Source organism: Andrographis paniculata, unplaced genomic scaffold (assembly GCF_009805555.1).
Source record: "Andrographis paniculata isolate CXL003 unplaced genomic scaffold, ASM980555v1 Contig69END, whole genome shotgun sequence".
In the NCBI taxonomy this organism is placed as follows: domain Eukaryota; kingdom Viridiplantae; phylum Streptophyta; class Magnoliopsida; order Lamiales; family Acanthaceae; genus Andrographis; species Andrographis paniculata.
The window spans coordinates 2,163,933-2,188,649 of record NW_026137605.1 but is presented as its reverse complement, the minus strand read 5'-3'; the positions used below and the strand labels follow the sequence as shown (position 1 = coordinate 2,188,649).

The 24,717-nt window shown below is 31.5% G+C and overlaps 3 protein-coding genes across 4 annotated transcripts; 1 reads left to right on the top strand and 2 right to left on the bottom strand.

The window, feature by feature from the left end:
• Positions 1-12: 12 nt before the first annotated feature.
• Positions 13-2,552, bottom strand: LOC127263398 (uncharacterized). Its single transcript, XM_051292402.1, has 5 exons — positions 2,367-2,552; positions 1,431-2,031; positions 496-902; positions 312-410; positions 13-234 (listed from the first exon to the last, which is right to left on the bottom strand). The coding sequence occupies exons 1-5, from the start codon at positions 2,501-2,503 to the stop codon at positions 21-23; spliced, it is 1,458 nt and encodes a 485-aa protein (XP_051148359.1). The 5' UTR covers positions 2,504-2,552; the 3' UTR covers positions 13-20.
• A 4,638-nt stretch (positions 2,553-7,190) lies between these two features.
• On the top strand, positions 7,191-17,007 carry LOC127263396 (pre-mRNA-splicing factor ATP-dependent RNA helicase DEAH10-like). 2 transcript variants are annotated; one of them, XR_007841474.1, is made up of 14 exons: positions 7,191-7,936; positions 8,023-8,069; positions 9,673-9,753; positions 10,420-10,636; positions 10,820-11,237; positions 12,073-12,276; positions 12,756-12,916; positions 12,988-13,173; positions 13,936-14,167; positions 14,960-15,162; positions 15,247-15,381; positions 16,199-16,405; positions 16,481-16,571; positions 16,703-17,007. XR_007841474.1 is itself a non-coding variant. In XM_051292399.1 (13 exons), exons 1-12 carry the CDS (start codon positions 7,854-7,856, stop codon positions 16,380-16,382), a joined length of 2,151 nt encoding a protein of 716 aa, XP_051148356.1. In that variant the 5' UTR covers positions 7,191-7,853; the 3' UTR covers positions 16,383-16,405; positions 16,481-17,007. The 2 variants fall into 2 exon arrangements, 1 of the variants encoding a protein (XP_051148356.1); XM_051292399.1 differs by having other exon boundaries at positions 16,481-17,007.
• A 4,410-nt stretch (positions 17,008-21,417) lies between these two features.
• LOC127264065 (class V chitinase CHIT5b-like) lies at positions 21,418-22,816 on the bottom strand. The gene is made up of 2 exons (XM_051293421.1): positions 21,670-22,816; positions 21,418-21,553 (listed from the first exon to the last, which is right to left on the bottom strand). The coding sequence occupies exons 1-2, from the start codon at positions 22,808-22,810 to the stop codon at positions 21,531-21,533; spliced, it is 1,164 nt and encodes a 387-aa protein (XP_051149378.1). The 5' UTR covers positions 22,811-22,816; the 3' UTR covers positions 21,418-21,530.
• Positions 22,817-24,717: the final 1,901 nt, after the last annotated feature.

The window sequence follows — 24,717 nt, the reverse complement described above, 5'->3', positions numbered from 1 at the left end:
GAATTCACGTCGATTCTTCTTCACGACTGAGTCCAGATATAAACCTGCCCTCCGGCAGTGGCGCCTGCAAGCGTCCCAATGCTGCAAGGGTGCGCGTCGAACCGTGAAGGAATGGCAGACACAAGATCACTTTCCAAAGTAGCAACAGTTTTTCTTCCAGCAACAGAAATGACGTCGACTCCTCTCTTCATGTTACCGATGAAGATGGCCGAATCATCCCAACCCCATATACCTCTGGTTCATCAAAGAATGCATCAAAATGTCATCCATGCCGCGCAAATATTTCATGAATAAAGGAGATAAAGGCTTACCTGAATGTAGATATCCATCTGCCTGTTTGGTTGTTGTGATGTACCATAGATACATCTTCATAATTGGCTCCACTTGCCAGGCCTACATTGTCATCAAGACTGCAGAAAAGGTACAAAAATGTGGAACAAAAAAAAAAAAAAAAACTTTGATCAACATTTACTGCAATTTCCATGGAGAACCAACCTTGTTGTTGCCAGAAATTTCCCGGAGGGCGAAAAATAAGCAGAGTGGACGGCTCGTTTATGCGCAACGGTCCCCAATGGCGTCGGTTTGTTTGCATTCAAGCATCGTAGGTCCCAAATAGAAGCAGTGCCGTCTGTGGAGCCCGTGGCCATGATGTTGTCGTTCTTTGAAGTGAAGTCTATGGTGTTGATTCGATCTCCGTGTGCATCACAAGTTAGCAATGGCTTTCCTGCTCTCAAATCCAATGCCTTGATTCCTCCCTTACCCTCGCCCAAGTATAAGGCTTTTGTGTTGTGCAGACCTAAGGACATCGAGTATATAGTCGATTCGCTGGAGTAAATCAGATCGAATATCTCTCTCTCCACATCCATCAACCGGATAAACCCATCGTAGCAGGAAGTGTACATCTGCATAACAAACAACACAAACAGATTTTAACAATGTAATGCGTATTGAATTACGACCGTGGGGAAGATCCCCTGGTGGTCTATACAAAGACATATGACTACTATAGTATGATAATCAGCATCCTTGGGCACCTCAATGAATTTATACACAAATAACAATGCTAAAAACCTCTTCAAATAAGCATAAAAAGCAATGTACTAAATTTACTCAGTGGACACTCAGAATAATAGTGATTGTTAAATGAATTTATAGACAGTTAAGAATGCTAAAACCTCTTCAAATAAGCATAAAAAGCAATGTGTTAATTTACTCAATGTATACTCGAAGAACAGCGGTGACGGTTAAAATAAATTTATACACCAATAATAATGCTAAAACCTCTTTAAGTAAGTAAAAAAAGCAATGTGTTAAGTTTATTCGGTAAGCACTCGAAGAATAGCTAATAATAATACTAAAACCTCTTCAAGCTCACTCGGCTGATTCTGATGTTATTACTAAACCAATGTGCTAACCTTTCATATTCATACCTTATTTATGGAACATCGATCTATGGCGATTCCGGAAATAGGCGCTGGATGAGGGTGATACAAATAAATCCCGTCGCTGTCTCCTTCCCCGCCATTAACATTCCATAACCCGATATTCCCATACTTGTTTCCAGCCACCACCATTTGCATATTTATAGTGGGAAAAAATCGCACACTCATAATCCTTCCCGGCACCAATCTTGCCACATTCTCAGGCTTCAACTCGAATGACTCGACACTAACCTCGAAGCCCTTTCTTTTCTCCAAGTTATGAATAGAATCACAGTAACTTGATTCACCTTCGCTCTTTTTAACTTCATTAGCACACTGGTTGATGGTTTCGATGAGTTTCTGATCCGATGCATCATTCCCCATGTAAGCATCCTTCATTGCAATAGGCTTCGGCTCTGGAAAGGATTTCTCAGATTTCAACTGCGGAATTTTCTTAATCTGCTTTTCATCGTTGAAATCATCGTGTAGACCACCGGCTGTAGAAGCATCCGGCGGCACTCCACGAGTCCTTAGTGACCGGCGGAGAACCACAGGGGTTTCAACTTTAGGCTTCTTTACAGGACTGCGTTTGTAAGATTTACTCTGTGCCCTAACAAATCATACACTCATAAAGTTACATTTTACAGAATTTTCAGAATCGCAGCGTGATATTCAAATAATATATAACCAATTCAGATCTAAACCAACCGAATCTACTAAACCAATCAAAACCAATTTGAATATCTAGAATATCTCAATGCTATAGCAATCAGTAGAATCCAGCAGTTGCAACCCTACCGAAGGAGCATTAACTTCAATCCGCAGATCAAATATTTTCCAGAAACAAAAATTCATCTAACAATGACCAGTAATTTCTTGTATTGCACAAAAAACATCAAAATCAGAATAATATAAAACCGAAAAATAACAATAAGAAATACACACCTCTTCCTATCGGCACCGACGCCGGAGAGATCCTTGAGCCTGGAGTGGACATTGAGCGCCGCCAGCATTTCTTCATTCCGCTTAATGTTCTCCAGCCTCCGCCGCTCGTACGCTGTCATTCCGCCGTCGCTCCCCATTCGCACGCAATTTTCCGATCTTCAGAGATCGAGATATTTTGAATGCTCTGTAGTCGGCGCCGCGCCTTATTTATTATTAATACCAATAATACGAAGCGGGAGAGATCTCAATTCGCGCGCAATCGGTAAGTTGATTACGTGGCACGTTCCTGGCCGTTTATCGCTATTTTGGGCCTCATAGAATATAATGGGCCCAACTTTTTTCTAAACCTGGGCCGGGTCAAATAACTCGAATCGGGTGTCTAACATTTAATCCAAAATTTTATAGATTAAAGGGCAGTTTGGTTCATAGAATTTTTTGTCCATTGATATTTCATTATAATTTATATAATTCTATTCTTATGTTTAGTTGATAAATTATGTGGGATTTATAATTTTTACATTTTGTTTTTTATATAAGTTAAAAATTTTAAATTTTTTATATTTTTAATTACATAATTATTTTCGTATGGATTTTATTTATTTTTATAAATTAAATTTCTATTTCATTATTAATATAAATTAAAATTATGTCAATAATTTTACAGGGATGACAATAGATTCGCGTAAACTCGAGATCTTACCAGATCCGACCTATTTATTTGAAGTTGAGTCCAATTATTTTAGTATTAGGTTTGAGTTTGAGTCATGATCGGGGTAATATATTAATAATATATCAACTATATATATGAAAAAATAATTTCTAATAATATAATTATATTAAAAATATTTTTTGAGTTTAATTTATTCATTATTTTATTCTAATATTTTTTAAAAAAATACATTAAATTTTAGTATATGTTGAGTACAGTACATTTGCAATTTTAAATTAAAATTTAAGAATTGTAAAAAAATAAGGATTTTTCGGTTCTATCAGGTCTTACCGGGTATAGTTTTGATCGTATCTGGTATAATTTGGGTCTCGAATCTAACAATATATTATATGGACGAATCTCAATTCCGACTAAACCCGACTCATTGTCATCCGTATAATTTTATAATTCAAATAAAATTTAAAGATTGTGTGTATATCTTGAGATTTGGATTTTGGATTTGGTATTTCAACAGTAAAATTTTTTAATTAAAAATATTATATTATTTGATATAAATAGATATTAATATGATATTTTTTTAATATAAAATTAATTTTTTAGTATAATATAAAAAATAAAAAAAATAGATATTTAATTTAATATTTTTTAGTATGAAATTTTGATTTATAAAAATATGGTAAAATTTCATAAAATAATATACGCAAAGTATTTTGAGGTTTTGCAAAATTTTCATTATAATAAAATATTAAATTAAAAATAAATATTTAATGCCATAGTTCACCAAATAATTGGTGTGTTTGTTTGCCGTTTTTGGTTTTCAATTTGAGTTTTAAATGATAAAATTTTGATTGAAATTAAGGTGATATTTTTAAAATAAAATAAAATTACAATGTAATATAATATAATATAATAAATAAATAATAAGTATTTGATTTTTAAAAAAAATTAAAATAGTAAAATCAGACAGAAACTGCCATAGTTCACCAAATAATTGGTGTGTTTGTTTGCAGTTTTTGGTTTTCAATTTGAGTTTTAAATGATAAAATTTTGATTGAAATTAAGGTGATATTTTTAAAATAAAATAAAATTACAATGTAATATAATATAATATAATAAATAAATAATAAGTATTTGATTTTTAAAAAAAATTAAAATAGTAAAATCAGACAGAAACTGCCATAGTTCACCAAATAATTGGTGTGTTTGTTTGCCGTTTTTGGTTTTCAATTTGAGTTTTGAATGATAAAATTTTGATTGAAATTAAGGTGATATTTTTAAAATAAAATAAAATTACAATGTAATATAATATAATATAATAAATAAATAATAAGTATTTGATTTTTAAAAAAAAAATTAAAATAGTAAAATCAGACAGAAACTGCACAACACACTTAATATGTTCTATCAATAAAAGTTTATTTCATAAAAAAATAACAAATTTGTTTTTTAGTGAAATAATTTGAAAAACATATATTTTTATGTGAAAAATTATATAAATTATATAAAAATAATGAGTATGTGAATACTATATTAATTTTTTTAATAAAATATACTTTTGAAAATTTATAATTTTCACTAAAAAAAAAAAAAAAACACACCCAACATATATGTAACATTACTAAATACTAAAAACATTCAACTTATAATATATATATATACAAAAAAAATGCTATTTGAAGAGCCCTCTCCAAATATAAAAATAAGAAAAATTGGTTTATGGATTCAAACACTCATCGTATTTTCAAATAACAGCTGCAATTTCCATGTCACTAAGAAAAGTAAAAAATGAAATTTAAGTCCGATTTATTTCATCCCTTCTTCAAATTCAGTCCGATTATCCACAATTGGTCATTAACATTATGAGTATTTTCATCTTTTTTGAAAAAAGTTTTATTTGTTTAATTTTACTATCAACATTCCCTACCATTTTATCCAATCTTTTATCTTACAGTAGTGTTTTTATATTACAGTAGTACTTTTGAATACCTCATTTTACTCTTATTTCCCTTATTCTTACTTACTTTTATACCAAATGACGAGTAGAAGAAGTTGGATCATTTCCGTCAAAGTATGATGTCGTCGAATACGAACATAAATAACCACCGTCTTCAGTTGTTTTTGTCTGTTTTGAACTTTACCATGTTATAAGATGATTCGTAGTAATTTGTCGTCCATTTGGACTCATTTCTTAATATGCACTATGTAGTCATAAATACATGTATGTTTGAAATTAAAATATTGATTTTAAATAAGGGTAAATTATATAACACTCATTGTGTTTTTAGTAAAAATCACAAAACATCTTATGTTTTATTTATCGCGTGAAACCCCATTTGTTAATGTAAAGTTTGCATGAAATACCCTCCTTATTCAAAACTATTTTGGTTCTAAATAAATATCTAAATTACACAAGTTTTATACAAATAAAAAATAAAAAATATTTTAAATAATTTTTTATTGAAAAAAATAGATAAATAAATAATTGATCAATAATTTATTTTATAGTTTTTATAAAAATCGAATAACAATTTGTCTTCAAAAACTATAAATTGAAGGACTAAACAATTATTTATTTACTTATTTATTAAAAAAATTATTTAAGATATTTTTCTCCGTAATTTAGGTCTTTATTTATAACCAATAAAATACGTACAACATTAGTATATATTAAAAAAAGGGGTGTTTTTTCTTCTTAAAAAAAAAAAAACAAAGGGTGGACAATTCAAAAAAGTGTATAATTTTTTTTTTTAAAAAAAAAATTATCCGTCATACTTAATTTGTCCAATATTTTTATTTCGGTCAATTCCACATAATTTGTAATTTTTTAAAATATAATTATACACTTTAATCACATTTTAAAGTTTATAATTTATGTATATATTTTTTTAATTAAATTATTTAGTCATCTCAATCTTAATTTATAATTATTTTTATTAGATCATCATTATTTTCATAATTACTTATTAATTACAAAATATCTAAAACTTCGTACCTAAACTAAATAGGACAATTTAGCTGAGACGGAGAGAGTAACAAAATAAGTGCAAAAATAAGAAAATAAAAAAAATAAACACTATAAGTGAGACAAAAATAATACTAATATTCTTTAAAAGAATGTAAAAATATAATTATACACTTTAATCACATTTTAAAGTTTATAATTCATATATATATAATTTTTTATTTTAATTAAATTATTTAGTCATCTCAATTTTAATTTATAATTATTTTTATTAGATCATCGTTATTTTCACTAATATATTTTTTTATTACTTATTAATTGCATAATATTTAAAACTTCATACCTAAACTAAATAGGACAATTTAGTTGAGACTAAGAGAGTAACAAAATAAGTGCAAAAATAAAAAAATAAAAAAATAGACACGATAAGTGAGACAAAAATAATAATATTCTTTAAAAGAATGTAAATATTTCATCCGTCCCACAACAACGATACTATTTTCTATTTTTTTTTCATTTCAAAACAAGAGTATCATTTTCTAATTCAGTAATTGTACCGTTTACTTAACATAATTAATACTCTTACAACTTTCAATATATTACACATGCTATGACTTTTATATCACACAATTTATTAAGGATATTTTTTGCCATTTTCACTATAAACCAATATAATACTCCATCCGTCTCAATACAACAGTCTTGTTTATCATTTTTGTCCATCCCAAAACAATAGTCTTGTTTCCATAAATAACAATATCACTATAAAACTACCCATAATTTTTTATTTTTATTACATAATTGCCACTGTATTTTACATTAATACACTAACAGGGCAAAAAAGTTTTTTACCTATACTTTTTACTGATTATTAATATAATATTAATATTTTTAAAATTTTGTGTTCAACCCAAATTAAGACTATAGTTTTAGAACGGAGAGAGTAATAATATTAAAAAAAAAATTTACATGTACCAATTTTACGGGAGGGAGGTAGTATTAGATCTGGATTGAGAAAGCATCATATTTATAAAATAAATATAAATCTGATAAAAATAAGAGAATGCATCAATTCAATGAAAAAAAAGAAAACATAAATAGGAAACGTACAATGTCAGTATTATTTGCGCGTCGCACACACATAACAAATTCCTGCAACCGTGTTAAAAGTCGATCATAGTCTAGGCTCGGTCATGTCCGAACCTAAGGTTCGTATTCCGATCATAAATTGCTTGACGTTGTTAATATTTAGGGATTTCTTTACTTTTTTTATACGCGTGAATTTGGAATCATTCGATCGCCTGAAGGAGAGATTTTAATCTGTTCGGGAACTTAGTTTTGGTAAGATTATCCTTTTTGTGTGTGTGTGTATGTTTTTTTCCCTGTCAGTGGACTGATGTGCAGATCGGTTTTTGGAGGAGTTTATCGGATTTTATTTTTTATTTTTGAAAATTTGAAGTCGCAGTTAGGGTATATTAGGCTGATCTATGGTTGATCGTTAGTGGAATGCTGCGTTTGTTCTTGAGTTTGGGTGAAATCTGACAGTTTATTCAAGTCGATTCGTGGTTTAATTTGTATGCTTGCGTTGAAGTTGGATTTTGTTGTGTTTATCTTTGGAGTTTATGGTGCAAAGTTGAATTAGTGAAGTGATTTTCTTCGGTGGAAAGGAAACGAAAGATCTGTAGAAATTTGTTATTCAAAAAGTGATGGAGTTCTGGATTCATATCGTGGAAAGTATTGTAATGGAGTCTCTATGAACAATTGTTGAAATGCTTTTTGAAATTCGAGTTATTGGACAAACTCAATTGTTGAGTTGATCGAAGTTTGAACTTACTCGACAAGTCATTACGTTTCCATGGCTGCAATGACTTCCAATAAGTCCAACACTGCAGCGGAAATCAGTCAACCCAAGCGGCAAAAATCCGATAGCTACATCAGGTTTTGATACGCACATATACATGGGATTGATTTGTGTGAATTGCTTTTGTTTTTGTTGCTTAATCAATGTTGTATTATTTTTGTAGGAGACAGAACATTGAGCAGCACAGGAAATCTTTGCCCATTGCAACAGGTAGTTTCCACTTGATCATTTATGCAATCATCTGTTTGTTCGAGGGTGTGTGCTTTTGTGGTATGGCAGCTTAACGTTTTCTAAGACAGCAAATTTATATTTTTAATCTATTATGGCGTCGGGTAGTTGGAGAATTGATTGATATGAAAAAAATGTGTAGGTTGAATGCCTTTTTGCTTATGTGTTAACGAATTCTGGTGAAGTTAATATTAAGATTTTTTTTTTCTTGTGTTTGAACAAATGTTTGGATTGTAATTTAGGGTTTGCTTGTTTGGGGGGTTTGGATTTTGAGTTAGGATACGAATAGTTAAAAATTTGAATCGGAATAGTTGTAAGATGTGACATAAATAGACGTTGATGTGATGTTTTGAATGTAAAATTACTTTTTAGTACAATATAAAAAATAAAAAATAGTTATTTGATTTGATGTTTTTTGGAGGAAAAAATTTGGGGAATAGTAAAAATCAGGGGAAATCTTTCAAATGAACACGCCCTTAATACACAAGAGTGTCCATTTCTATGGTTGTGTTCTTTTGTGGGTTTTACAACATGTTTTTACTATTCACATTCTTTTTTTCCTAAAAAAAAAATATCACATCAAATAATTATTATTATTTTTTTTATACTACTATACTACAAATTTATTTTACATTCAAAACATCACATCAATCTCTATTTATATCACATCAGACAACTATTCAAATTCAACTTTTTTCTATTCAAAAATCCAAACTCACAAACTGAAACCCATAAACAAACACACCGTATTTGTCCTACAAAAAGTCAATAATAATACTTTGTATGCCCCCCTAAACATAGTTGCATTTTGTAGGAGAGTCATGGGATAAGCTATACATATAATTGGCTGTAATTGCTACAACTTTTTAATTATGGGAGTAATTCATTCCGTTATACATGGAAGTGATTTTTATTGCTTTTTCTATGAGATTTAAAGTGTGAGTTTTGCATGATTACAGTCACTTGATTGATCTTCATTATGCAAAATATATATGAAATTCATGCATGTAGTTTTGTGTTTTGCAAGTATTTTGCTGTTTCGGAATTATAAATTTCAATGAAAATCAACGTTGAATATGATATTTAAAATGGAAAATTTGTGTTGAATGTGATGTTAGATAAAAGGTTTTTGATGTAATATTTTAAATGAAACTAGGTCTTCCCTATCTCCACTTTAGCTATTAGTGCTCGTGTGATATAACACAAGCTGGTGTAAACCCCACCCTTCACACCCACCCTGGTGTTATAAGAAACATATTACTCAGTTTTACTTTCACAATCTAGAGTGTATGCCAACTTATTGCTCCCTCATATATATGCCAACTTATTGCTCCCTCATATATCCTTCCAACAACATATGTTTTTATGATTGTAGATTTGGTGTTAAAAGTGTTTTTGTTTAGTTGATATTGGAAACGTACCTGAAATTGAATAGTGTCAGATTTATGATTTGTAGGGAGGTCTAGCTTACATTATTAATTTTCTCTTCATCATGCTTGAGATATTTCATATTTTTTTGGCTGTTCCAAAATTCTGACTCCCTACCGGCTATTTCTATCTGATTGAATATTCAAACATATGACAGTTGAAAAGAAACTTCTCGAGGAGGTTAGCAATAATGATACACTGATTATTGTTGGAGAAACTGGGAGTGGGAAGACAACACGTAAGTCTTGTATGGCTATGAGTTTTATTCGTATATTTTCTCTTGCTTCATTCTCACTATAATTTGCTCTATTTTTTTTTTATTCAATATTTCCTACTCAATCTACTTTTCTTTGTTTCTAATGTATATTCATAAAAGCAACAAGTTTATGTGCAGAAGGCATCCTCCTCTTACTAGTATTTCTAAAATACAATCAAATGCTTTGATTAAACATTTGCCCAGTTCAATTACTGAGTACATTGTGGCATCACTTCTAGGCATTGTATGCTATATTACTTTCTATGAAAATGTAAGCTTTTTTTTTCTTTTGTTGGCTCTTATGAGAAATTTAAAAATTGCAGTGAATTTTCTCAGTAGGAATTGGATGATATTTACCCAATGTGAATTGCATTTTCTAGACAAGGTGGTTTGGTGAGATAATAACATGATTTTATGATCCTTGAAGTTTCCTAAAGTGAACTTCACATGTGCAGTGACTTGAATTTTCATCCTTTTTGTTCTTCAATTTGATAAATGTTAATCTACAAATTTTCTCCCTAGGCTTTTATTATTGATTATCTTAGCTTCAATATTTTTCCGTTTGATTCATCCATGCACTTACCTGTAATTCTTGTTTATTTATTTTAATTAGCACATTTAATCCACTTGATATAAAATACTCTGCAGAGCTACCACAATATCTATTCAATGGTGGGTTTTGCCGAAATGGTGGAACCATTGGGATAACTCAACCTCGACGTGTTGCGGCTGTAACTGTTGCTAAAAGGGTTGCCGAGGAATGTGGAGTTACTCTGGGACAAAAGGTTGGATATGCCATCCGATTTGAAGATATGACTTCCAGCTCAACAAGGATTAAGTACATGACAGACGGCTTGTTGTTGAGGTGTATGCACATTCCCGTTTACGGTGTCTTCTTCATGCTAGTTATTTAATTTTAATATCATGTAGAAACTGTTCTCATTTGTCAAAAAGTTGGGTTTACGCGATATCTACTCATATGGTTCTTGTTTGGAAATAGCTATTCTTGAAAGGCAATTGCCAAAATGATGTTTGAATTACATTACAGGGAAGCATTGTTGGATCAATATCTCTCCAAGTATTCGGTTATTATTGTGGACGAGGCTCATGAAAGAACTGTACACACTGATGTATTGCTTGGCCTGTTGAAGAGTGTGCAAAAAGCTAGGTCTCAGGGTGCTCTTGAAACAATTAGTAACGATCAAACAAAAGATCAGAATGGCTTACCGTTGGTAAAAGGGTATAATGGCCATCCCACCAGCAATTTGAAGCATGGCCAAGGAAAAAAGTTGCCTCCTTTGAAGTTGATTATCATGTCTGCAAGTCTAGACTTTGCAATCTTTTCGGAGTTTTTTGGTGGTGCAAGGGCTGTTCATGTCCAGGGGCGCCAATATCCTGTTGAAACATTGTACACCTATCAACCTGAGACCGATTACCTAGATGCAACAATGATTACCATTTTTCAGGTTTGACTCAATAACTCCTCCTTGGCTTGAGCTATTGTTACGTAGTAGAAAAATTTTATTCTAAAAGAAGTTAAACTAGAGGAATGAAATACAAGAATTTCTTTCTTTTGTATAGGGATACTCTCCTTCGTCCCAATCCAGAAAGGCTGACTCCAATAATGAAATTCTCAATATCCTGAAATACTGACCTTAAAACTTGTTTATAGGCAACCTAGGATTAATTCAAAAAACTATTCAATGCATTCAACTCTAACAGGCTTAACCTATTTTAGTGTTTGTTTAGATGTTTTGTTTAGGGTGTTTTGGTATTTTAGAAATAGATGAAGGTTGAATTCTAATAGAGTGTTAATGATATAGTATTAGGTGTTTCTTAATGTAATATTTTAAGTTAAGAATAGGTGTATGTTTTTGAAAGGGAAAAACTTCCATGAATATTTTGAAAACACTGTTGAAAATGAAATAAAACAAAACCTTGGTATCTTCAAATTTTACAAATTTATTTGGATTTTTTGGTGAAAATCAAGCAGGCTAAAACAGGACCTCGGTACCCTCCTTTCAACTTCGGTGTCTTTGAAGATTTTTTTGTTAAAAGTGTGCGGTAATGGTGTTTGAACTGAATGATTTAATGATGAAAGAAAGAGAATACATCCTGCTGAATATTTGTACAAAGGCCCATTACTGAATGCTAACTTTAACAATGAAGTGGAATCTATTTAAGTGGCACAGGTTTAGAAGATTTTAGGATACACTATTTTTAAACTTCTAATTCTGGTTGCACACTGCCATGGAATTGCAGTTTTTTATAGCTTTTTGTTTCTTGCCTATGTTCAACTAGATTCACCTGGAGGATCAACCCGGTGATATACTTGTGTTCTTAACTGGCCAAGAAGAAATAGAATCTATCCAGAGATTAGTCCAAGAGCGTTTCCCAAAGTTACCTGAGAGTAAACGGAATCTTTTAGTTGTTCCTATATTTGCATCTCTCCCATCAGAGAAACAGATGAAAGTTTTCATGCCAGCTCCAACTGGATTTCGTAAGGTTGATCACTATCTTCTAATTTCAACTTTCATGTTATATCTATATGTAATTTCTTTATTCAGATGTGGGGGGCCATTTGTCTATGTTGACAATTACATGTGGATTTTCAAAATGTTCAAAAAAAGCTAATGCTCATAGTTCTTCTGATAAGAAAACTTTCAACAATGGATCAATACATTGCTGAATAATTTGCTGGTATTAATTTTATGATATTATCGTGGTTTGTAATATTTATGTTTAGATAAGCATAAGGGGGAAATCTTTTTGGCAAGTCCAATATTATGTTTACTTAATTATTATGCTGGAGCTCTCTGGTACACTGTTAGCGAGCCTTCCTACTGCATGATAATTCGAAAAAATAAGCTGTTTGATCTATTTGCAACTGCTAGCTTTTCCCATTTATAATATGTTTTTCTGCATTGGAATTTCTTGGATCAATATTGATTACTAGACGTTGGTTGCTTTTGTACGCTATGTAGGTAATTTTGGCAACAAATATTGCTGAGACATCTGTGACAATACCTGGAATCAAGTATGTCATTGACCCGGGAATGGTTAAAGTACGCACATATGATGCTTCTACTGGAATCGAGCCTTTGATTATAGTTACAACCTCGAAAGCACAGGCACTTCAGAGGAGGTAGGTTCTACGCGCATCTAAGTACAGTTACAATGAATTGAGTTTTTAAAAATGATCTATATTTAATGCAGAGGGCGAGCTGGTCGTGAAGCACCTGGGAAATGCTTTCGTCTTTATCCAGAGAATGACTTTTACAAGCTGAAAGATTCCACAACACCAGAAATTAAAAGATGCAATCTTGCAAATGTTATTTTGCAGCTGAAAGCTTTGGGAATCGATGATATTGTTGGTTTTGAGTTCATTGAAAAACCAGACAGGTATGTGGCTTGTGGCATATTGTTCTCTATGCACTATGCAGCTCTGAAAATGTTGTGTTTCTTGTGTTTAATTTGTCATTGATATGCTGATTTCTCATCAAGCTCATGCATCGACCTTTGCAAGCCATTATTTTTTTTTAGCTAGATGGAGTATGTGTCTCCTATTATACAATTAGCTTATGCATTTTTAGATTAATACTCTCTTCGTTCCATCTAAATTGTTCATATCAGTGTATATACGAAAATTTAGATAAAGTATAATTAATAAGTAATTAAGAAAGTGTATTAGTAAAAATAATAATTATATGTTAAGATTAAGATAAATAAATAGATTAATTAAAATTTAAGAAAATTATAAATTATGAATTTAAAATGTGTGATTAAAGTGTATAATCATATTTCCAAAGAAAAGAAAGTATAAATTATATGGGACGGATCGAAATAGAAAATGGGGATATCTTATGTGGTACAGAGGTAGTATATTTTACTCAGAATCATTCCGATTCTATTGATTGTTCGGTCTAGATCACTGAATTTGGTGATCTAATCAGTTGTGGCAGTTATATTGGGGTGATTTATTTTATTTTATTTTGTGAAATGACTTAAAAATGAGAGGTTCTGCAAACATTTTATTTGCTTTTCATACTGCCTTTAATATTGTTGGTTTCACTTACCATGTAATCCTCTTATATTTTTTACTTATTTTACCCGGTTTTATGCTGTTTTCATCTTTCTGAAATTCGTTTACTTTTATCCTTACAGTATGGCTATCATCAAGTCAATGGAAATGCTATTCTTGTTAGGTGCTCTAACAGACGAAAGTAAATTATCAGACCCAGTTGGTCACCAAATGGCGAGACTTCCGTTGGATCCTGTTTATTCTAAGGCGCTCATTGTTGCTAGTCAGTTTAATTGCTTTCAAGAAATGCTGATAATTGTCGCAATGCTATCTGTTGAATCCATATTCTACGCACCCCGTGAAAGATTAGAAGAGGTAAGTACAATGTCAGTCTTAGTTGGAGTAGTAGATAATAAACATTTGGGTGTGTTTGTTTGTGGCTTTGAGTTTTTTTGTTTGAATTTTTTAATAGTAAAAAATTGAATTTGAATAATTGTTTGATGTGATAGATATAAATAGAAGTTAATGTGATATTTTAAAAGTAAAATAAATTTGTAGTGCAATATAAAAAAAAAGAGTAATTGTTTAATTTGATATTTTTTAAAGAGAAAAAAAAAATTAAATAATAAAAAACATGTAGGGTGTGTTTGTTTGGGGGTTTGGATTTTGAGTTGGAATTTGAATTGTAAAAATTTTGAATTTGAATAGTTGTATGATGTGATATAAATAGGTGTTGATGTGATGTTTTGAATGTAAAATTAATTTTTAATATAATATAAAAAATAAATAATAGGTGTTTGATTTGATATTTTTGGGGAAAAAAACGGAATGAATAGTGGATTGGAAATCCAATCCCCCAAACAAACACACCCGTAACGGGTGCAAAGAATGATGTACCATAGTGAATGCACTTAGGAATCTCTTATGAGAAGTAAATCTGACCTTTTGATTTATATTTCTGTCTTTTTTTGTATGGGGTTTTGCTTTTTCATATATTTTAGTATTTAGGAAACAGGAATAGGTTACTAGCAGTCGATAAATATATTCATTCATGTATGCCTTATGAAGAACCATCAACATAAAAATGAATGTCGGCTTGAATGATTCAATCTTGCATTGCCAGATGTGATCATGTGAACCAATACTAAAATCCCATTATTTATGCAGTCACGGATTGCATTGAGAAGTTTCTCGAGCCAAGATGGAGATCATCTAACCTTACTAAATGTGTACCGTGCCTTTGATGAATTCTCCGAGAAGGCTAAGCTCGTTAGCAGCAGCGAAGAGAAAGCTGCAAAGAATCTCAAGAAATGGTGCAAAGACAATTTTATTAATTACCGTTCCCTAAAGCACGCACAGGATATACACAGGTCTTAAAGATAGTTTTATTAATTACCGTTTAGAATAGTTCCTTACAACCGTTTTTATTGATTATATTTGTCTTCTATATATAGCCAAATACAAAGGAATGCCGAGCAAATGGGTTTGGCTGGAACTTCTTGTGGAGACGACATGTTTCCACTCCGTAGATGCTTAGCTGCTTCATATTTTCTCAACGCGGCATTGAAACAGCCGGATGGAACTTACAGGTAATATAGTGTGTTTGTTTGGATTTGATATAGTAAAATTTGAATTTAAATAGTTGTTTAATGTGATATAAATATATGTTGATGTGATATTTTGAATGTTAAATTGATTTTTACTGCTCACTGCGTCCAAGCTTGTTATGCAATTTTGCATGAAAAATTTATTAAAAAGTTGATAAAAAAAAAAAATGTAATAGGATAAGTTGAAAAAAGGGCTGCGAATCCAGTGCTAACCTAATCAAATCAGTATAATGTTGATTTGATCTGGTTAATATATCACATAAAGGTAATCTAGCATATATATTATATATTATAACAACATATTTATGATATAACATATGTTATGTTATAATTCAACATACGATATCCTATAACATAACATTTGTTGTGTTATGCAAAACTATATGCTGATTATCTTTATGTAATATGTTTTGTTATTGTGTTATGCAAAACTATATGCTGATTACCTTTATGTGATATGTTGACCTGATTATCCTGATTTGATTGGGTCAAATATGATCCGCGCCCTGAAAAAAGTAATGTCAAATTGGTTATTATAAGTGTAAAAATATTATTCAAAGATAAATTTATTTACTATAAATACACTATGCATAAGTTTAGTGGATAGTCAAAAAAGAAAAACTGACATAAGTATTCTGGACTGAATGAACATAATACAAAAAAATAAGTGTTTGATTTTATGTTGAGGGAAAAATAAAAATGAGTTGAATAATGAAAATTCCCCAAACAAATTCATTTTTCGCGACTCTTTTTAACAGCAATACTTTTAGTAAGCTATGTTCATTCTCCTTGGCGACAGGGCTTTGTCAAGTGGTCTGACGGTTAAGATACATCCTTCATCTGTCCTGTTTCGGATGAAACCGGAGTGCATCATTTTCAATGAATTAGTGAAGACAAATCAAAATTATATCCGAAATGTTTCAGTCATAGATTACTTGTGGTTAGCCGAGCTGGCGCCTCAATTTTATAGCCTGCAGGAGTGAGAATTAATAGGTTCCGTCGCCGGGTATGTCTTCTCAACCTCCCATTAACCTTGATCACTAAAATTCGAAACTATATGTAGAAATACTTTGTTGTGCAGCATATTTGGCAACAACTCTTATTACAAAATACTTCGTCTCTCTGGGCTGAAGAGGAGGATAAGTCCGGGAAACTTACCAAAGATTTTGAAGGTACGCGTTGCTACTTTTTTGGGGCGAATTATTCTTTTATGGTCGAAAAATAATTATTCGGAAAAAGACGATGGAATGCAATAGCTATTTGAAGGTAAGCTTGTTTTGATATTGTTCAATGTATATGTTAGTACAATTTTGATGGTGGCGGGGCGGCGGAGGCGAGATTGTTGGGCAGTTGCAGTGATAGGGGAGAGGTTAAGAAGGGGAAGAAGGAGAAGAGGAAAGGATATTTCAGTGACGAAGAGGATTGAAATTGAAATTGAATTTGGAATTGGAACTGCATACATACAGATACAGAGTAGGCAATTTTCATCTTTGATTTTGTGAATTTATCTATTGGATTTATTCATTTTCTTGGATGAATATTGTGTTTGTATTTTCATCTCTGATTTTGTAAATTTTTTTATTTGATGTAGTCATTTTCTTGGATGAATATTGTGTTTGCATTTTCATGTCTGATTTTGTGAATCTTTGTCATTGGATTTAGTCATTTTCTTGGATGAATATTGTATTTGCATTTTCGTCTCTGATTTTGTGAAGTTTTTCTATTGGATTTAGTCATTTTCTTGGACGAATAGTATTTGCATTTTTTTTTTCTTTTAACATAAGTATAATCATAATTTTTAATTATAGGGAGTATTATATATTTATTTATATAAAATTTATAAGTATTATTAATAAAATTAATTTGATTTATTTATTTTGGAAAGGATATATATATATATATATATGTATATTATATTTTATATTCTTCAGATTTTATCTATCACGTTATACCACATGACATGCCCCATGTTATTAAAAATACAAAAATTAGGGATAATTTAAAATATTTTCTTTATAGTTCACAAAACTCTTTAGTATCGACTATAATTTTAAAAATTTGACATCATTTCAATTTTTTAAATATATATTCTTCTGTTACAAATTTAAAATAGTATCAAATATATATTAGTATTTTTTTATTATTTATAAATTGTGTATATATTTTGTAAAATGACTTTAAAAAACATTTTTTATATAAATTATAGTAAATTTTTATAAAAAATATAAAAATAATAAATATGTATAAGATATTATTTTTTATTTTTTTAAAAAAAAATATATGTTGAGATTTTATTTTTTATTTATTTTTAAAGTAAAAAAAATACACCAAAACTTTCCAAGAACATCTGTTGTTTTTAAAAAAATCAACGTTAACACAAAAATCTACTGCAGCCGCCCATCCATCTTCTTCCTTCCCCATTCTTTTTTTTAGGGATGAGGAAAATATCCGAAATTCGAAAATTCAATCCGAATCAAACCGAAATTTAAAATTTGGTTCGGATTTTTTGAATTTTCGGATCGGATCGGATCGGTATACTTAAAATTCGAACTAATCCGAAATCCGAAATATAATATTTTAATATATTTTTTTATTATATATATTTAATATTTTATTAAAAAATATTATATTTTAATATAAAAAACTCAAATTTATTAATTATATTTTAATATATTTCATTTTTATATATTATATATATTTAATATTATAAAATAATAATAAAATATAAAAGAATTTAAAATTTTAAAAAATAATAATAAAAATATTTAGAATTTCGGATTTTTCGGTTTGGTTCGGATTACGGATTTTCGGATTTCGGTTATTTCGGTTCGGTTTAGATTAATTTTTTAAAAAATTTCAAATTTTCGAATCAGTTCGGATTTGGCAAAATCCGACCTGAAAATCCAAATGCTCACCCCTACTTCTTTCCCTTCTGCCTCGTCACTCACGCATCACCGACCGCCGTCACTGCTAGGAAGGCTCGCTAACAGTGTACCAGAGAGCTCCAGCATAATAATTAAGTAAACATAATATTGGACTTGCCAAAAAGATTTCCCCCTTATGCTTATCTAAACATAAATATTACAAACCACGATAATATCATAAAATTAATACCAGCAAATTATTCAGCAATGTATTGATCCATTGTTGAAAGTTTTCTTATCAGAAGAACTATGAGCATTAGCTTTTTTCGAACATTTTGAAAATCCACATGTAATTGTCAACATAGACAAATGGCCCCCCACGTCTGAATAAAGAAGTTACATATAGATATAACATGAAAGTTGAAATTAGAAGATAGTGATCAACCTTACGAAATCCAGTTGGAGCTGGCATGAAAATTTTCATCTGTTTCTCTGATGGGAGAAATGCAAATATAGGAACAACTAAAAGATTCCGTTTACTCTCAGGTAACTTTGGGAAACGCTCTTGGACTAATCTCTGGATAGATTCTATTTCTTCTTGGCCAGTTAAGAACACAAGTATATCACCAGGTTGATCTTCCAGGTGAATCTAGTTGAACATAGGCAAGAAACAAAAAGCTATAAAAAACTGCAATTCCATGGCAGTGTGCAACCAGAATTAGAAGTTTAAAAAAAGTGTATCCTAACATCTTCTAAACATGTGCCACTTAAATAGATTCCACTTCATTGTAAAAGTTAGCATTCAGTAATGGGTCTTTGTACAATTATTCAGCAGGATGTATTCTCTTTCTTTCATCATTAAATCATTCAGTTCAAACACCATTACTGCACACTTTCAACAAAAAAATCTTCAAAGACACAGAAGTTGAAAAGAGGGTACAAAGGTCCTGTTTTAGCCTGCTTGATTTTCACCAGAAAAATCCAAATAAATTTGTAAAATTTGAAGATACCAAGATTTTGTTTTATTTCATTTTCAACAGTGTTTTCAAAATATTCATGGAAGTTTTTCCCTTTCAAAAACATCAAACACCTATTCTTAACTTCAAATATTACATTAAGAAACACCTAATACTATAGTATTAACACTATTACAATTCAACCTTCATCTATTTCTAAAATACCAAAACTGTCATTATTGTATCATTATTGCTAACCTCCTCGAGAAGTTTCTTTTCAACTATCATATGTTTAAATATTCAATCAGATAGAAATAGCCGGTAGGGAGTCAGAATTTTGGAACAACCGAAAAAATATGAAATATCTCAAGCATGATGAAGAGAAAATTAATAATGTAAGCTACACCTCCCTACAAATCATAAATCTGACACGATTCAATTCCAGGTACGTTTCCAATATTGACTAAACAAAAAAACTTTTGACACCAAATCTACAATCATAAAAACATATGTTGTTGGAAGGATATATGAGGAAGCAATAAGTTGGCATACACTTTAGATTGTGAAAGTAAAACTGAGTAATATGTTTCTTATAACACCGGGGTGGGTGTGAAGGGTGGGGTTTACACCAGCTTGTGTTATATCACACGAGCACTAATAGCTAAAGTGGAGATAGGGTATATCTAGTTTCATTTAAAATATTACATCAAAAATCTTTTATCTAACATCACGTTCAAGTGAACGGCTCAAAGCAAAAGGATATGGGCTCAATCGAAGCAATCGTCCAACCCTTTTGAAAAGGGCATTGTTGGATATGGGTCCAAAAGTACCTGAACGAGAAGGAGACTTAAAGACAAAAGTGGAGGCAGAGCTCATTGGCCATGAAGTTGTTTAACAGCAATGGAGCTTCAAGCCTCGGAGCCAAAGACTGCTACCTCTATAGAGCCGAAGGCAACAACTTCCAGTGAATTGTGGTGCCTCCAAAGGGCCGAAAGTAGGAGCCTTCATGGACCTTAGGACAGCAACTCCTTGGACTATGGCACCTCCATCCCGGAACAATGTTTTCATAAGTTCGAAAATTGCTGCCTCCATTGGGTTGAAAACAACTACCTCCATTGGACTGCGGTGCTTCCACAAAGCAGAGGAAGGTTGCCTCCACAAGATAGAAAACAACAGCTTTCACAGATCATGGGATAACTACCTTCGTTGGCCCTGAGTTAATAATTTTTTACTGAACATTAGTGGAGAGCTTATGCACTTTCATACTTTATTCAAAAAGCTCCATGAAACAACCCAACAAGAGGAAAACCGAAGATTCCATTTAACTCAATGCTATTGGGGACACATCCCCGTGGACCGGCTAGGAGTACGATGGAAACAAGTTGGAGTAAGCGGTAGATCTGGTCCAAAGGCAATGGAATAAGTTCAGAGCAAGTGAAACCTGGTCCAGAGGCAATGAAAGCGGTTGGAAACTGCTGAAAGAAGGTTACCAGACTCTTAGGAGCTGATGGAAGGATGTTACAACGAACTGATGGAAGGAGGTTACCAAGGAACTGATGGAAGGAGGTTACCAGGCAGTTGGAGGTAGTAGTGGGAGGTTACCAGATGGTTGAGAGTGGTGGAGGAACAATTAGAATTGCCCCTTTTAGTGGGAAGAGGCGGTTGTTCTATCTTAGAATTAAAGCTAGGAAAAAACACATCACACATACGAACAAGAAGATGAAATCGTATTTTTCTCTATTTTCTTTTCATGTTTTAGTTTCATTTTATGCATTTTAATTCGAATTACATGTTTTTTTTATCCGCTTTCCAGTAGATTTATCCAAATTTTAGTAGATGTTAGTTTAAATCCATCGAAATTGATCGTTTAGGCACGAAGCCTCGTTTAAGATCGAAGTTGTGCAGGCTCCATCGCATGAGCCGCCTCCAATCCGACGACGGACAGACTCTTTGGAGTACTTTCGGAACCCACAACGAAGAATCGACGAATCACTTTGGGACCTCCGAATTTTAGGATCCAACAATATCATATAACTATTTTAATTCAAAATTTTTACTATTCAAATTCTAACTCAAAATTCAAAACCCTAAACAAACACACCCTTATGAAAAACGCGTATGAGACAAAAGAAGTAATTATTTTTATTGAAAAACATCGACTTACTCGCCTAATGTAATGTAATGTAATTTGCGTAGTACTATTATACTTTTAATCGAAAGTTTATTCAATGAACATTTCACTAAATAAAAAAAGCATATATATCAATAAAAAAGGGACAATGCGACGACTAATGCTCCAATATGTATGTCCTCACGTAGACAAAATCTTCGAAGCTGCCAAAATAAAAATAAAACCATCAAATGATTAGAACCAAAATAAATTAAAATTAAAACCAACCAAATATAATTATATATCTAGTCAAAAAAATTTTAAAAAAAATTAAAAATACCCGTCTTCGAAATTTTCCATTTATAATCTCCAGTCACGTCCCAAAAAAAGTATCCTCGAAGTTTAAGCCCCCGAGCATACCAAACTTTAACAGAAACTGACATAGCATCGTCGTACCCGATCCACGAATTTCCCGCAACAGAATAAACCGACACGGTTTTCGGATCGTAAATTTCTTTGGCCTTGTGCTCCCGATTGAACTTTACTATCTCGGCGTAAGTAAGCACGCCGGACCGATTCTCCCCGGGGCCCACATCGACGGCAGGGGCCCCGATCCCGGACAATCGAGGGTCCTTGAGCTGCCACGTCCTCCCATACAAGGGCATCCCCATGCACACCTTGCTCGCCGGAACTCCGGCCTCGATCCACGACCGGAGGCCGGAGCTCGTGCTGAGATTTCCCGAAGTCGGATCAAACAGCGCCGCGTGGGCGCCCGTCGCCGTCGGGTCCCACCCTCCGTGGTAGTCGTAATTCATGACGTTGATCCAATCCAAATTGCCGGCGATGGCGGGGGCCGGGTAGGCGCGGAGGGGGCCGGAGAGGGAGAGTTGGGAGGAGAAGTAGACGGCTGCGGTGAGGAGGAGCGGCGGCCGGGAAGTGGCGGCGGCCTCCGCGGCAATCGCCACGCGCCACTCCCGGAGTAGGGAGGCTAAATTGGTCATTTCGGCGGGGTTCTGAGGGTATTCCCAATCTAAATCGATTCCGTCGAATTGGAACTTTCTGGAAAGTTCTATGGCGGAGAGGATGAAGTTTGCGCGGGAAGAGGAGTCGGCGGCCATGGCGGAGAGGAGGGCGGTGGCGCCGGCGCCGGCGCCGCCGACGGCGAAGAGGGCTTTTACGGGAGGGGAGATGGAGTGGACGGAGGAGGTGAAGTTGAGGAGGGAGGCGGCGGTTTGGGGGTCGATTTGGAAGCGGAATGTGGCGGTTTCCGGCGAGAGGAAAGCGTAGTAGAGGTGGGTGAAGAGGCGAGGTCTGATGGAAGAAATTGGGAAGGAGGATTGTAGCCAGGAAGGGTAATAGGCGCCTTTGATTGGTGGAGACGTACCAGAGCTTGATGCTGCTGCAGCCATGGCGGAATTAGTTGCAGAGATCGTCAGACTGGTGAAGAGTGCTGCGGAGAGAAATTTGAAGAAGGCCGCCATTTTTTAGGTGGGGAAGGAGCTTCGCTATGCTATACGTCTATATATAATGATATTTTGTCCGCTTTCGTGTAGACATTCAAATTTAAGAAGAATATAATTAATAAATAATTAAAAATATATTAATAAAAATAATTATTTTATAATAAAAATAATTATATATTAATATTAAAATAATTTATTAGTATAATTAAAATTTTAAAAAATATAAATTAAATAAATTTTTTTTTTTAAAAAAAAGGGACAAAATAAATTGAACGAACAAAAATAAAAAGTGGGACGAATGGAATATAATTTAAGGGTGGGCAAAATAGTTCAAACTTAATCGAATTCTTTGTTAATCGAACAAAATACTTATAATATAAATACTATATATTTGATATTTGTTTGATCAAATTTAATTTTAATTTTTAGTTTTTTTTTCTTTTGTTAATGGAATGGAATTGAATGTATTTATATTATTATATTTTAAAATTTTATAGTAACAATTATATTTTATTTAAATTAATTCGGCTTGATTCGGTAAATTCAATTTGAAATATTACAAATATTTTTATTTATTTTAATGTATTTTTACTTTTAAATTTAGTTTGATTCGAATTATTGCAAATTTTTCAAATATTTTTTATTAACTGAAATTTTCAGTGCGAATATAGTTTATAGTTTCAAATATTTGTTGGTAAATAATGGAATCATTAGTACCCCTAATGTATATAGAATATTTGCATGATTGTATAAATGATAAATTAATATGAAAATTAAATAAATAAAATATAAAGTGGATATCATGATAAACTTTTTAAGGAATTAATAAAATAGTAAAGTAAGTTAAAAAATAATGATAAATAGGTAATTATTAAGTTAAAGTAATTATAATAAAATTTGGATAAAGTTTTTTTACTAACATAAGTTTAGTCAGATAGTTAAAAAAACTAGTATAATTATCTCGAAGTGAAAACAATAATAATAACATTATTTTCGTCAATTTACTTATTTACTTTTTTGCATGATAATTTTTTAATATTTCATTAATTATTTTAGAAAAAATAGTACTGAAAAATGACGAAAATATTTTTATTAATATTTTATAATACTATGAGCGTTTGGTACAGATAATGAAATTGCGATAAACAAGAGCAAAGAATGAAAGTTAAAATAAATGAAATTGAGTAGAGAATGAAAATTAATTATTTTGTTTGGTAAAACTGAAAATTCAGTTGAGAAATATTGAAAAAAAAAATGCAATTACACGAATTGATCAAACAATAATAAATAATTAACGGGATAAAAAAAAATAGTTTTAATGAATGAAAATTTATGAAAAATATTTTTGGTGATTTTTTTTAAAAAAATTATAAATTATATACGATGTTTTTTAATATTATATTTTAGTAAAATTTTTTAAAAAATCGTAAAAATTAAATACTTTAACAATAAATTAAATTTGATTTTTGTAAAATTGAAATAATATAATTTTAAAAAAATTAAATAGTATTAAAAAAATAATAATAATAAAATATACTGCAACATCATTTCTTTTTATTTCTATGCATATAGGAGAGAAATAAAAACAGACAAATAAAAATAATTTATTTGAAGTTTCATTTATCTTACTCGAATGAACAAGAGAAATGAGACAATTTTCATTTTTTTGTCTTCATTTCTCTATACCAAACACAACCCTAATGTATTATATTTGTACAAAAAAAATACTCCCTCAATCCCAGTGAAAGGTTGTCGTTACTTTTTGTACGTAAATTTTTTAATATTAATATTATAATAGGTTGTAGTAAAAAGATGAAAATACCGCTATTAGTATTGCGTAATATAAAAATAATGACATTTGTTTAATATAGTGTAAGTTGAAAAGGTATTTATCATATTAGGTAGGTACTACAATTACTAAATTA

What these genes read in the sequence shown, in the direction of transcription:
- LOC127263398 (XM_051292402.1), bottom strand. Translation starts at nt 2,503, where the DNA reads ATGGGGAGCGACGGCGGAATGACAGCGTACGAGCGGCGGAGGCTGGAG. An exon ending in GTCGGTGCCGATAGGAAGAG is followed by an intron (nt 2,032 to 2,366) that starts GTGTGTATTTCT and finishes ATGATTTGTTAG; the next exon opens with GGCACAGAGTAAATCTTACA. An exon ending in AAATTTCTGGCAACAACAAG is followed by an intron (nt 411 to 495) that starts GTTGGTTCTCCA and finishes CCTTTTCTGCAG; the next exon opens with TCTTGATGACAATGTAGGCC.
- LOC127263396 (XM_051292399.1), top strand. Translation starts at nt 7,854, where the DNA reads ATGGCTGCAATGACTTCCAATAAGTCCAACACTGCAGCGGAAATCAGT. An exon ending in CTCCAACTGGATTTCGTAAG is followed by an intron (nt 12,277 to 12,755) that starts GTTGATCACTAT and finishes TACGCTATGTAG; the next exon opens with GTAATTTTGGCAACAAATAT. An exon ending in CCCGTGAAAGATTAGAAGAG is followed by an intron (nt 14,168 to 14,959) that starts GTAAGTACAATG and finishes TTATTTATGCAG; the next exon opens with TCACGGATTGCATTGAGAAG.
- LOC127264065 (XM_051293421.1), bottom strand. Translation starts at nt 22,810, where the DNA reads ATGGCGGCCTTCTTCAAATTTCTCTCCGCAGCACTCTTCACCAGTCTG. An exon ending in ATGGAAAATTTCGAAGACGG is followed by an intron (nt 21,554 to 21,669) that starts GTATTTTTAATT and finishes TTATTTTGGCAG; the next exon opens with CTTCGAAGATTTTGTCTACG.